General features: G+C 37.1%; 6 protein-coding genes across 6 annotated transcripts; 4 read left to right on the forward strand and 2 right to left on the reverse strand.

The window, feature by feature from the left end:
- Positions 1-172: 172 nt before the first annotated feature.
- RHIMIDRAFT_310146 (SNF5-domain-containing protein) lies at positions 173-1,901 on the forward strand (the record flags this gene model as incomplete). The annotated part of the gene is made up of 6 exons (XM_023614632.1): positions 173-639; positions 690-802; positions 855-1,120; positions 1,170-1,297; positions 1,349-1,588; positions 1,644-1,901. The coding sequence occupies 6 exons, from the start codon at positions 173-175 to the stop codon at positions 1,843-1,845; spliced, it is 1,416 nt and encodes a 471-aa protein (XP_023471134.1). The 3' UTR covers positions 1,846-1,901.
- Positions 1,890-3,852, reverse strand: RHIMIDRAFT_210324 (chaperonin-containing T-complex subunit CCT2). Its single transcript, XM_023607172.1, has 5 exons — positions 3,812-3,852; positions 3,701-3,766; positions 3,569-3,634; positions 2,912-3,491; positions 1,890-2,856 (listed from the first exon to the last, which is right to left on the reverse strand). Exons 1-5 carry the CDS (start codon positions 3,812-3,814, stop codon positions 1,991-1,993), a joined length of 1,581 nt encoding a protein of 526 aa, XP_023471135.1. The 5' UTR covers positions 3,815-3,852; the 3' UTR covers positions 1,890-1,990.
- Positions 3,853-3,875: 23 nt separating this feature from the next.
- On the reverse strand, positions 3,876-6,001 carry RHIMIDRAFT_253893 (apses-domain-containing protein). Its single transcript, XM_023611058.1, has 2 exons — positions 5,569-6,001; positions 3,876-5,517 (listed from the first exon to the last, which is right to left on the reverse strand). The coding sequence occupies exons 1-2, from the start codon at positions 5,795-5,797 to the stop codon at positions 3,923-3,925; spliced, it is 1,824 nt and encodes a 607-aa protein (XP_023471136.1). The 5' UTR covers positions 5,798-6,001; the 3' UTR covers positions 3,876-3,922.
- Positions 6,002-7,593: 1,592 nt separating this feature from the next.
- Positions 7,594-8,465, forward strand: RHIMIDRAFT_284945 (ras-domain-containing protein; the record flags this gene model as incomplete). Its single annotated transcript, XM_023613226.1, has 4 exons — positions 7,594-7,684; positions 7,741-7,824; positions 7,875-8,026; positions 8,079-8,465. 4 exons carry the CDS (start codon positions 7,594-7,596, stop codon positions 8,463-8,465), a joined length of 714 nt encoding a protein of 237 aa, XP_023471137.1.
- Positions 8,466-8,881: 416 nt separating this feature from the next.
- On the forward strand, positions 8,882-10,117 carry RHIMIDRAFT_243500 (RNI-like protein; the record flags this gene model as incomplete). Its single annotated transcript, XM_023609949.1, has 1 exon — positions 8,882-10,117. One exon carries the CDS (start codon positions 8,882-8,884, stop codon positions 10,115-10,117), a length of 1,236 nt encoding a protein of 411 aa, XP_023471138.1.
- Positions 10,118-10,225: 108 nt separating this feature from the next.
- On the forward strand, positions 10,226-11,930 carry RHIMIDRAFT_284946 (clathrin adaptor, mu subunit; the record flags this gene model as incomplete). The annotated part of the gene is made up of 8 exons (XM_023613227.1): positions 10,226-10,238; positions 10,292-10,383; positions 10,436-10,526; positions 10,583-10,781; positions 10,838-10,982; positions 11,051-11,488; positions 11,545-11,818; positions 11,872-11,930. 8 exons carry the CDS (start codon positions 10,226-10,228, stop codon positions 11,928-11,930), a joined length of 1,311 nt encoding a protein of 436 aa, XP_023471139.1.
- Positions 11,931-12,089: the final 159 nt, after the last annotated feature.

The raw sequence follows: 12,089 nt of genomic DNA on the forward strand, positions 1-12,089 counted from the left end.
GGGTAATCTTAAAAGTGGGAGGGCGTAAGGGCTTTCATTTGATGAAATGACAACAGTGAAGGGCCTATAATAAAATATAAACTTGCATCATTTTAGCAAAGAAACAAATCTATTTCAATTGTCGTCAATTCTTTTTACCAATTGATATTCTGTTGTCTTTCTTCCTTATTTAATGAGCTCTAGTCTTGCGCCTATAAAACAGCGCGTCAAGCGTCAATCAAAAAAGGGTAGACAGTCTGGAGCAAACAGATCAAATCAAGCAAGCTTTTCTGCTTTACAGCAACCAGGCCCTTCTGGTGCCAAACAAAAGTCAAAAAAGCTATTAGCGACAACCTTAACACTCCAGCCAATCCAGGATCAAGTGAATTTAAACCAGACAAAACTAGACATGTACTTGCATAAAGAACAACAGCACCAGAACTCAGTCGACATACAGCAAAAGAGAACTATAGAGCTCATTCAAGAAAAGAAGCATGAGCTTAATATGAGCACTAAAATGCGTCAATTAATACAGAAAAAGAAGAGTTTCTCTTTAGGGCATGATCATCAAGAAGATGGAAAAGTAACAAACGTCGAGACAAGTGGTATCATACTCTTAAAGAGCAAGGCACGCAGTCGCTATCAACATATACTCCAAAGGTAATAATATCAACTACCTCGAACCGCTCTAAAGTTTTGTCCCCAATTAGTCCTTTTGATGGATATGATGAAGCTGATGTTGAAGAGGTACTGATACCCATTCGATTGGACATACAGAATGATGGATATAGAATATGCGATACGTTTGTCTGGAATGTCAATGGTAAATTAACCTCAAGGATTTCAATTTGATTCAAGTTAATAACTGACAACAGATCCATCAGTATCTCCTATCCAATTTGCAAGAATTACTTGTGATGACTTGGGCTTACCTTTATATTTCGTACGACTCATTGCAGCAAGCATAGTGGACCAGATTGAGGATTATTATTCAAGTATATATGGTGCGGATGAAGAAAATGTAGAATCAACATCATTACACCATCCACTTGCAATAAGAAATACAAAACTTAAAGATGGGATGCTTGATTTGAAAACGGATTTGTTTACAGGCAAGACTGAACTAAGGATTTTTATCAAAGTAAGAGACACACAGAGAAAGATGACCACATATAACATAATATGATTAGCTTGATATTACTATTGGTAATATGGAACTAAATGATAGGTTTGAATGGGATATTACTTGCAAAGAAAACTCTCCTGAAGCATTTGCAAAGGTGCTGGTATCTGAATTAGGATTATCAGGTGAATTTAAGTAAGTTGCCTTGTACAATTGTCAATACAGGAAACCTTAATGAATTTCTAGATCAGCGATTGCTCATTCTATACGAGAGCAAATCTATACTTATGTGAAGAGTCTGCACTTATCTCAATATCATGATTGGAATAAATCCATAATGGACCGTGGATTCAAAAAGTCTTTTTTACCAATTGTAAAAAAGGCAATGAGAAACAGCAATAAGATCAAGAGATTCACTCCAAGTGTAGCACAGGTATTGGATAGTGAACTTGTATACATGGAGAAAGAGACAGTACGTGAATCAAGGTAAGCTTCAGACGTATAAAAGTAATTTTATGAATCTTTTTAATCTAATATATAGATTAAAAAGAAGAAATACTCGTCGTGGTCAAAGAGCGATTACTCTGCCAGGCCTTGAACCTTTAGCTACCTTTCGCTTTGTGTATGCTGCAAAACTAGAAGAGGATAAGTATTCGGTAAAAGAACGGGTGAATACAACAGAGAATGTCATTACCCTACTGTTCCCGTATCAATTTGTAGATGATAATACAGAAAGTGTATAATTTACGTCTAGTGAAAATATGTCTAGAATATCTTTGATTAACTGCTTAGATATACATATATATATACAATGTTTATTTCTGTCTATTTAGAGAATAAATCATTGCTACATTTACAAACAAACATGTTTAGACTATTTTATTTTATTTATGCAGTTCGTTGACGAGGAGCAGAACGGATAATATTATCTACACGCAAGATCATTTCAGCTGCCTCAGAGGCAGATAAAAGCACTTGTTTCTTGAGCTTGAATGATTCGGTAATACCCAACTCTCTAACATCAGCCACATCACCACGGACCATGTCCAAACCATATGTGTTCTTGCCATCGTAATGAGCAGCTCTTAATTGGGAAACCAGCTCGGAAGAATCAAAACCGGCATTGTCTGCCAAAATAGTGGGCATTTGACGTAAAGCCTTTGCGAAAGATTCAGCAGCGATGGCACGCTTACCAGCTGTCTTTGCAGCAACTTCATCAGCAGCCTTAGACATGAGCATTTCAGCACAACCACCACCCAAGACGGTTCTTGGTTCCTTTACTGTTTGTGACAAGACACAGAGAGCATCATGAAGAGATCTTTCTGCTTCATCCAACAGCTGTTGAGTAGCACCACGCAAGACGACAGTACATGCTTCACCAGCAGCTACACCAGAGAACTTGATCAATTTGTCTTCACCAATAATAACTTCTTCAATCAAATCACAGTGTCCAAGCTTGACTAATTCTGGGTGATCAAAGGTAGAGGCAATTTCACCACCAGTGACCAAGGCTAATCTTTCGACACCTTCAAAGTCGGCGTGTTCAATGCTAGCAATGCCTGCATCAGCCAAAAGCTGTTCGGGCCAGTTATAGATCAATTGACGGTTCACAAAGCAGTTGATGCCGTGAGCTTTGATTTTTTCAACCTTTTCCTTCATCTTGTCACGTTCTGCACGCTCTAATTCGGCTAATTTACCTGTGGCATCGACCTTGACACGAGCGCCGAAAATTTTGATTTTATCGGTATCCATGGCTGTAATAAAAAAAAAAGTTAGGTTATAAAGTGATATTGCTTATATATAACTTACATGTATTAGCAATAAGGATCTTTGCATTTTCAATTCGCTTAGGACAGTTGACGCCAATGGATTTATCGAGAATGAAACCTTCATCCAGATAAGAGTCACTTAACTTTCCTCCTGGCTTCTTAATAATCTGAATATTTTCCAAATTGGTGGATCCTTTCAGACGTAAGACAGCGTCAACAGCCAATTCGGCAAAATACTCCTTGTCTTGAGATAAAACTTTGGAGCTAAGTGTTGTTTTGGCAATATTAATTAAATCTTGACGGAATAAATCTTTGTTTTTGCTGTTATCCAATGCGCTTGCCTCCAAGGCCTTATAAGCAGCAGCAGAAGCAAGTCTATAGCCTTCAATAATTGTTTGTGGATGAATATGTTGATTCACCAAGAATTCTGCTTGACGTAAAAGCTCAGCTGCCAAAACACAGACAGATGTTGTGCCATCACCTACTTCATCATCTTGAACTTTGGAAATATTTACAAGTACTTTAGCAGCTGCATTGTCGAGAGCAATTGATTTCAAGATAGTAGCACCATCATTCGTCACGAGAATTTCACCATTTGTAGCAGATTGAAGAATCTTGTCCTATATTGATTGTTTTTTTTTGGCTTACCATTAAGTTTCTCTTTTTAATAAAAAAAAGATTGCTTTTTTTTTCTTACCATGCCTTTAGGACCAAGAGTACTCTTGACTAAATCACCTACTGCAATAGCACCGATGAAAGATGACTACAAGATCAAATATATAAAATTTTAATTTTTTATATATTATATAAAAAATGTTTGTTTATATACCAAACGCGCATTTTCAGCTCTTTCTTCAGTAGCTTGATCTTGGAAAATATTAACAGGAGCCAAGGACTAAAAGAGTTAGTAATAAAGAACAAGATTAACCTAATTGCTTACCATTCTCTTGCTCTTTTTTTTATTTAGAAAGTAAAAGAAAAGAAAGGAAAGGAAAAAAAAAAGGGGAGGGACTTGTCATTGATGTGCTCCGACAAACATGCTCCGACAAAATCACTCTTTATTCATAAACAGTAATTCATCAAAAGAAGATAAAAGAGGGAGTAGCATTAAATCAACATTTTCATAGGAAACATTACAACACATTGAAATAAGCCTTTTATACTTTTGATGCTTCTCGCTTGGCGTTTGAAGTTTAAGCTTATGTAGTTCTTGAACACGCTTCTTTCGTAGTTCTTGTAATCGTTCTAGTTCATTCTGTAAACTCTCTAATTCTTCCTTTATTACTGATGGTTCATCCTTTTGCTCTTTTTGTTGTTGTTGTTCAATCATTTGTTCTAATGTCTCTTTTTGTAGCTTTTGTGTTTGCTTTAATAATAGAGTAGATAGCCTCACTGACTCTTCTTCTACCTCAACTAGCCTTGCTGGATCAAATTGAATTTGTTCGAGGGTATGTTGTGTTCCAGCCAGACGCTTTTTAGCTAATACCAAATCATTCTTTTTCTCCTTGATGAGATGGTCCTTTTGTATTAAATCCCTTTCATAATTGCCTGCAAATCCATCGAATAACTGAGACAGAATAGGCGGTTTGTCATTCACGATGATCGTCTTGAATAATTCTTCAATTCTTTGCCTCAACACCGTTCGTTGCTTTGTTTCTGTTCGATAAGGTTCCATCAAGGTTCTACTTTGACCCGTTCTTTCTGCTTCAGCCAAATAGTCCTTTGCTGTCATACCTTCTTCATTGGCGATCTCTGCACTTGCTCCTGCCTCCATCAAAAGACGGACAATCTTTTTATTTCCTATTCTTGCCGCAATATTGAGCGCAGTATCTCCATAGATGTCTTGTACGTTTAGAATAGAAATAAGTTGGGGTACATTATGTTGACCAACTGTCTCAATCAAGCATTCCATATAATACCTGGATGCATGCACCTTCCCTTTCCAACTTGCTGTAGACGCCACATGATGAAATACAGTTTGATCCTTCTTATCAATATTGAATACTGTCTCCATCAACATATTTATCAAGAATACAAATGATTTCGAATCAAAATTATTTGTAAACAGCACACTTCGCATCAGAGCTGTCTGTCCCTTATAGTTCACTCTATAAATGTCTGCCCCTTGCTCAATCAAGAGCTTAACCAGTTTCAATCTACCCATAGCTGCTGCCCAATGTAAACTTGTATGCCCTTCGTCATCGATAATCACGTTGACATCTAGATCAGGAGGTCGTTCTAACAGAATGGTTGGTATACCTGAATCATCCGATATAAAGTACTGAAGCAATTGTTGTGCATAAGTTGGTCGATCATTGCTAAACATCAAGTGTTGTTCATCTTCAAACAAAGGGCGTTTTCTTTTTTGACCTCTATTGTCATCTAATAGGCTGAGCTGGTCAGCCATCCCTTCTTCCATAGCTGTAGCTTCATCAAGATCATGATCTAATCTAATCTTTTTTGTAATCTTTTTTTTCTTTGGTATAGATTTCATCTTTTTTGGTTTTGGATTAAGGTTGTTCATATGTTTTGGTGCTAACGGTGGGCTCACATCACCCTGCACATAGTCAAGAATTGGCCTTAAAAGAATATCTACTTGGTATTGTTCGGCTAATGCCACACCACGCTCAAAGGGTACCCATGTGCCTAAAAGAAAATGAACAACTATTTATTCATAAATAGGGGGTAATTCCTTACCTTGATATTTTCCATAACCACCTTGTACTTTTTCATGAGGACCAGTCTGGACTTCTCTTTCTAATATGCGAGTTCTCTGTGGTTTGTCAAATTCGGCCACTTTTAGTATTTGTGTTGCATTAAGAAACCCATCAGATCTTCTTTTCATGACAGCAATGTCTTTACATATCATTTCATAAACAGGCACTCCTGAATAGGTTGCTTTGTATATTTGTGGTGGTTGAGACATTTTAAGTTGATACAAAAAAAAAGGACAAAGAAAAGCATGTCGGGGCCGCAGATTTTTTTTTGTAAAAGCTCAACGACCTCCTTGAAGTACTATCAAGGAAAGATGAGACTAAAGTAATTAGACAGTCAAGATAATCTGAGATTGACAAATAGAGGTTGAGCATTTCTTTGGATGTAAAATGCAGAATAGACAAAAGGATTATTTGTTGTGGAAGTTTGATTTTACACAAACATTAGATCAAAGATGGTTTATATAGAAACATCCATGGTTACTACCCAAAAGGGGAAGATGCTGTGTTTAATATTGATTTCGAAACAAAAATGATGAAAGCCGAGATAATATGATTTGAGACTGATAGAGTGTATAAGGCATCTTGGAATAAAAGCCAATCCATAACAGGTTTACGGCTAATGATTTAAAAAATGGATTATACTACTTGTATAGTCATGGTCAAGAGCGTTGTCAGTTTGATATTATTGCTCAGCTTGTAGCAATATTGATTTATCCTTTTCTCCCTTCTTGAACTTTTCCTTCACTGCCTTTAACCATAATTCATTCAAAAGAAAACAGACAGTACCTCAAAGATAAAATTGAAAGCAAGCGTTCTTTAATAAAAATGGTAAAATGTGCTATATTTTCTGCGTATACAACAGACATAGTTTACAATTCTATTATGTATCTTGTAATAGAAATTAATGTCTGTAATGACTGCAATGAGAGAGGTCATACGACAAAAACAAGCTCCAAGTGTCGTCTGTTTGTTTCAGGCACATATGCATATATATCTATATATATATATATATATATATCAAGTTTATATGGAATAAAACTAATTCCATACAATATGGTAAAAAGAAAAAGAAAATGGAAAGGTCATACAAAGGGTGTTTATAAAACAAAGCAGGGCAGATAGAATAGGAAAACTATACGCTTAGCTCCTGAAGCAAGTGTCTCTGTTACAAGCGAAGCTTCCACTGCTCTGTGCGTTTGTGGCACACCAGGTCATAATAGCCTAATGTCACCAGTTGTCCATTGCATTAAAAGACACTTTGTGATCCCTGTAATAAAAAGCTGAAGGAAACGTCAAATATTTTGCACGAAAAGTGCATTTGAAGTCTGTTTTGCGACTAGACTTTGAGTATAAGTTCACCGTAAACATGAACAGTCAAGTTGTGCATCAAGTTCTCTGAAAATAACTACAGAGCAAAGCTTTTGGCATTCCATATTTCCCAACTCGACATGGGAATAAAGGTTACAAACAAAAAAGTATATAACTAATGAAACTCTTCTCGCCTTTGACGATTATCATCAAAGCCATCTTTCACTACAAATAGTACTCTAGGTTTATTTTTCAATCTCAGGTCATCTAAAAAAAAAAGTTCTAAAAACTGTGTCAAGAACAAGATGTGAAGATAACAGCCTTAATGATCTAAAAAAACCAGCATCAATGGACGAACGACGGCTTTAAAGAATATGTATTAACCTAAAACTGTTGATATGTGTTCTTCTCTTACTCCTCTCTCTCTTTTTCTCCTTTCCTCCTCTTTTTCTCTCTCTCTCTTTTTCAATAAATATATTTATAAAACCTTGTCTATATTTAATGCGGAATAAGATCGCAACATCCTGAAGCGGAGACCACAGGTGACATAATGGGGAATACAGTTAATCCAAGTTTGGTGTACTGTGTCATCAAGGTAAACAACCACGTGCATTTGTTTGCCATAAAATTCTATAGTTTCCCTTTTCCTTTTATTTTCTCCTTTTTCTCTCTCTTTTTCTTCTTTTTCTTAAATAAAATGGATTCCACTGCAGAAAATAGTACTGTTGACATGACAACGACTTCCGCCAGTCCTGGAAAGATAAAAAATGTCAAGCTTGTTCTCTTGGGTAACAAAAGGATGAGCAAAATATTTATCTTTGTGTATTTTGACAGTCTATCCTAGGTGAATCAGCTGTAGGAAAATCAAGTATCGTCCTCCGTTTTGTAAGCAGAAACTATATTGAGAATAGAGAGCCTACGATTGGGGGTAAATTGTACATTTCATAAAAGAAAGAAGTCTAATGTATTGTACTTTAGCTGCCTTTTTGACCCAAAAGTGTTTGGTGAAAGACAGAACTATAAAATTCGAAATATGGGATACTGCCGGTCAAGAACGCTTTCATTCACTTGCTCCCATGTATTATCGTAATGCTCAAGCTGCTATTGTAGTTTATGATATCACCAAGTCAGTAAGTGTATATTGCGGCTTGTTTTAATCGTTTTGCTCATATTTATTATTAGTCTACTCTTGATAAAGCAAAATCATGGGTTAAAGAGCTGCAGAGACAGGCCAACACTGACATCGTGATTGCCCTCGTTGGTAATAAACTTGACCTTGTTGAGAATGAAAATGGTGAACCCATTAATGACGAAGAGCATGAAAGACAAGTATCAAAGGAAGATGCCCATGCTTATGCAGATGAAGCTGGTCTACTGTTTTTTGAGACAAGCGCAAAGTCTGCTCAGAATGTTGATAGTGTCTTTAATTCCATAGCTGAAAAAATTCCTCTAGATACCACCTATTCACCCAACAGCAGAAACGCAGTCAGTGCTAGAGGTAACCTCAACAATGGTGTCAACTTGATGCAGCCTGCTACTCAAGGAAACTCGAGCTCTTGTGCATGCTAATTCTAGAAAATTTAAAAAGTCCCATACCAAATACCCCCCTTCTTTTTTAACTATATCGGCCTCTTCCCCCCTTTATCCCCTATCCTTCCTTTGTTTACTTTTGCTTTATCTTTTGCGTTTATACCAAGACGCAAAGAAATAAACAATACTTTGAGCATCATTAAAGTATATCTATGAAAAGGGGAGTGTAAGCAAAACATGTGCATGTGTGCGGTAGATTGTTTTCATGTTGTACCAAAATCAGCAGCTTTCAATGCCTATTTAGTAGCATTAGCATCTTTTTATTCTGATCAGTGCGTACAATGTATATTTAAAATGTTCCTGCCTCGACAGAGGATTTATGCAGTCGTGTACAGTTGCCGTAATTTAAAGATCCGCTTGACACATTTTTTTTTCCTCTTGTTTCTTTTAGTATCATGCGTATCTTTTGGCACAGTGGTAAAGAAGGGGAATCTTTGTCCCTTCTCTATCAAACATTATCAACACCGACACGACCACTCAACTTTCCAGCTGAAATTGTCAAAAGGATTGTTGACTATTTGCCTAGATCTAGCTTACCCGCTGCGGCTGGTGTTAGTCATCTGTGGTATACAGTCGTCATGCCAGTCCTTTATCGTCATTTGTACATTAGAACATTTCCACATTGGATGCTACTTCAGAGAACATTTGAAGATACAGAATTTGCCAAGCAATTTGGACCTTGTGTCTCTTCTCTTGTGCTAAAACCTTCACCACGTCTGATATCGTCTCAACTCACAAGTGCACTGAACGTGCGGGCCATTGAAAACAACGATGAACTACAGCCATCAACGCGAGGATACGTTCGATTAGAGCGAGTCAATTATGACTTGACTGGCTTGGAGCATATAGAGGCACCATGGTCTGTAGAGAATCAAGAAGATAATGAGAATTATCGAGGCATAGACACATCGTCCAAGGAAGCAGAGTGGCTATTATCTGTTACGGACGATCAAGTCTGCAACGTACTGAATTATTGCTACAACCTAGAGTACTTGGATCTTTCAGGCTGTGAACGCCTTGGTGATAAAGCTTTGTTTCCAATCTTTTATCAGAAAAAGGCTTACAAGAACAAAAGACCTGCTCGATTAAAGGGTCTATGGCTGAATCTTTTGAGAAAGTTAACTATTGAATCTTTAGCCAATTTTGTCTACACTGACATATCCCTTGAGGGGCCTAATCAGTTAAGACATTTGGATCTGGAGTTCGTGGTTGACTTGAAAGATATGCATCTGGATCTGATCCTCTCTAACCTAGGGTCATCCCTTACTCACCTAAGACTGAACTCGGCCTATAGTTTGACAAATGCAACGATTGAAACCATTGTAAAGCATTGCCCAAATCTAAAACTTCTTTATCTAACGCGATGCTGGAGGATTGATAACAGAGGTCTGGAACTACTCGTGCATTGCACCAAACTACAATATCTATCTGCGGCCTTTTTGAGTAGTACGAACGAAACTAGTCTAGGACAACTCGTAAAGAATAACCGTGAGCTTGTATGGATTGATATCACAGGATGTGGCATCAATTCTGTCTTCAAGGAGATGATTTTAGAGTCTTGGAAGATGTATAGAATTGAGCATCGACTGCCACCTTTATTTATCCAAGATGGAAAGTTGAATCTAATTTAATATCACTTGCACTTTTGTAATAAAGCGCACTCGTTCATTTCAACTACCGCTGAATTCTAAGGTGTCTTTTTTTTCCCTCTTGTTTTATATTTTTAAAGGAACGGTTAGATGGCATCTGCAAGTAAATAAGATAAAACATATTCCCTTTATGTCAGGGCTTTAACGGATTGGTAGTTTTCATTTTGGATCTTAAGGGAAAGGTTCTCATTTCTCGTAACTACAGAGGTGACATTCCAATGAGTGCAGTAGAGAAATTTATGCCTTTGGTAATTCCTCCCCAGGTCTCTCTTATCTTTAAGCTAATACTTTATTTTATAGGTCTCAGAAGCAGAAGATGAACAAGTTCCTTTACCCTGCTTCACTCATGAAGGCATCAACTATCTATACTTGAAACACAGCAATCTTTATTGTAGGTTACGCTTTTCATTAGTTCATTATATAAATGTATATTCTAATATAATGCAGTGCTTGCCTTGACACGGAAAAACACCAATGCTGCCTCTATCATGCTTTACCTTCACAAACTGACTGAAGTATTTACGGAATACTTTAAAGAACTGGAAGAAGAATCGATTCGAGATAACTTTGTGATTGTGTATGAATTATTGGATGAAATGATGGATTTTGGTTATCCTCAGACGACAGAAACTAAGATTTTACAAGAGTAAAAAGAGATCTACAACAAAAAATCCACGGTGGCTCACCTTTCATCTTCTTTAGATATATAACCCAAGATGCCCATAAGCTTGAGGTCCAAGTCCGTCCTCCCATGGCTGTAACAAATGCAGTCTCTTGGCGTTCAGAAGGTATCAAATACAAAAAGAATGAAGTATTTTTGGATGTTATTGAAAGTGTAAACTTGTTGGTAAGAAAAAGAAGAGAAAGAAGCTAGTGAAAGAGAAAAGACGGTCAAAGTTGACTTTTCTTCACTAGGTAAATGCAAATGGCAACGTATTGAGAAGCGAGGTGCTTGGTTCAGTCAAGATGAGATGTTATTTGTCCGGTATGCCTGAACTTCGTTTGGGTTTAAATGACAAGGTCATGTTTGAAGCAACGGGGAGAGGAGGTTCAGCTACAAAAGCCATTGAAATGGAAGATGTCAAATTCCATCAGTGTGTTCGTTTGTCTAGGTTTGAAAATGATCGTACGATCAGTTTTATCCCTCCTGACGGAGACTTTGAGCTGATGAGCTACCGTTTGCAGACGACAGTGAAACCATTAATTTGGGTGGAGGCTGTTGTGGAGACATACTCTGGCTCTCGTGTTGAATATCTTGTCAAGGCAAAGGCGCAGTTTAAACGTAAGAGTACAGCTAATAATGTAGAAATTGAAGTGCCTGTGCCTGACGATGCCGATACCCCCAAGTTCAAGGTAAGAGAATCTCACTACATCTCTACTTTATCCATTTACAAGACAAAAAAATATAGTCGAGCAGTGGATCTGTTTCATACAAACCAGAAAGGTCATGCCTTGTGTGGAAAATTAAACAGTTCCAGGGAGGAAAAGAGTTCATTATGCGTGCTCACTTTGGTCTGCCATCTGTTCAAGCAGCCGATGAATCAGAAAAGAAGCCACCCATCAATATCAAATTTGAAATTCCTTACTTTACAGTTTCAGGCATTCAGGTTAGATACTTAAAGATTGTAGAAAAGAGTGGATATCAAGCATTGCCTTGGGTGAGATATATTACACAAAACGGAGGTAATACACATTCTCTTTTTTACTAGAGTTTCTTTACTAATGTATGATATTAGATTATCAAATGAGAATGCCAGAATCTATCAAAGCAAATAAACGCGTAAGCGACTACTAGGTATCTTGTAACTTTCGTCATTTGGTCTTTTGCTCTGCTTGATTTTGGCCTCTTAATGTGCGTGTATTTATATAAAACATATTTTGACATCTTAAACAGAATTGACCTTAAAGTGAGATTAGTTGTTGACTCATTCCTTGACTAAAGGAAATCTAGAAA

This window comes from Rhizopus microsporus (genome assembly GCF_002708625.1).
Source record: "Rhizopus microsporus ATCC 52813 unplaced genomic scaffold scaffold_1, whole genome shotgun sequence".
NCBI classification, from domain to species: Eukaryota; Fungi; Mucoromycota; class Mucoromycetes; order Mucorales; family Rhizopodaceae; genus Rhizopus; species Rhizopus microsporus.

Coding starts and splice junctions, on each gene's coding strand:
- RHIMIDRAFT_210324 (XM_023607172.1), bottom strand. Junction 3,492..3,568: donor CTCTTGGTCCTAAAGGCATG/GTAAGAAAAAAA, acceptor CAATCAATATAG/GACAAGATTCTTCAATCTGC. Junction 2,857..2,911: donor GATCCTTATTGCTAATACAT/GTAAGTTATATA, acceptor TTTTTATTACAG/CCATGGATACCGATAAAATC.
- RHIMIDRAFT_253893 (XM_023611058.1), bottom strand. CDS start 5,797: ATGTCTCAACCACCACAAATATACAAAGCAACCTATTCAGGAGTGCCT. Junction 5,518..5,568: donor TGGTTATGGAAAATATCAAG/GTAAGGAATTAC, acceptor ATTTTCTTTTAG/GCACATGGGTACCCTTTGAG.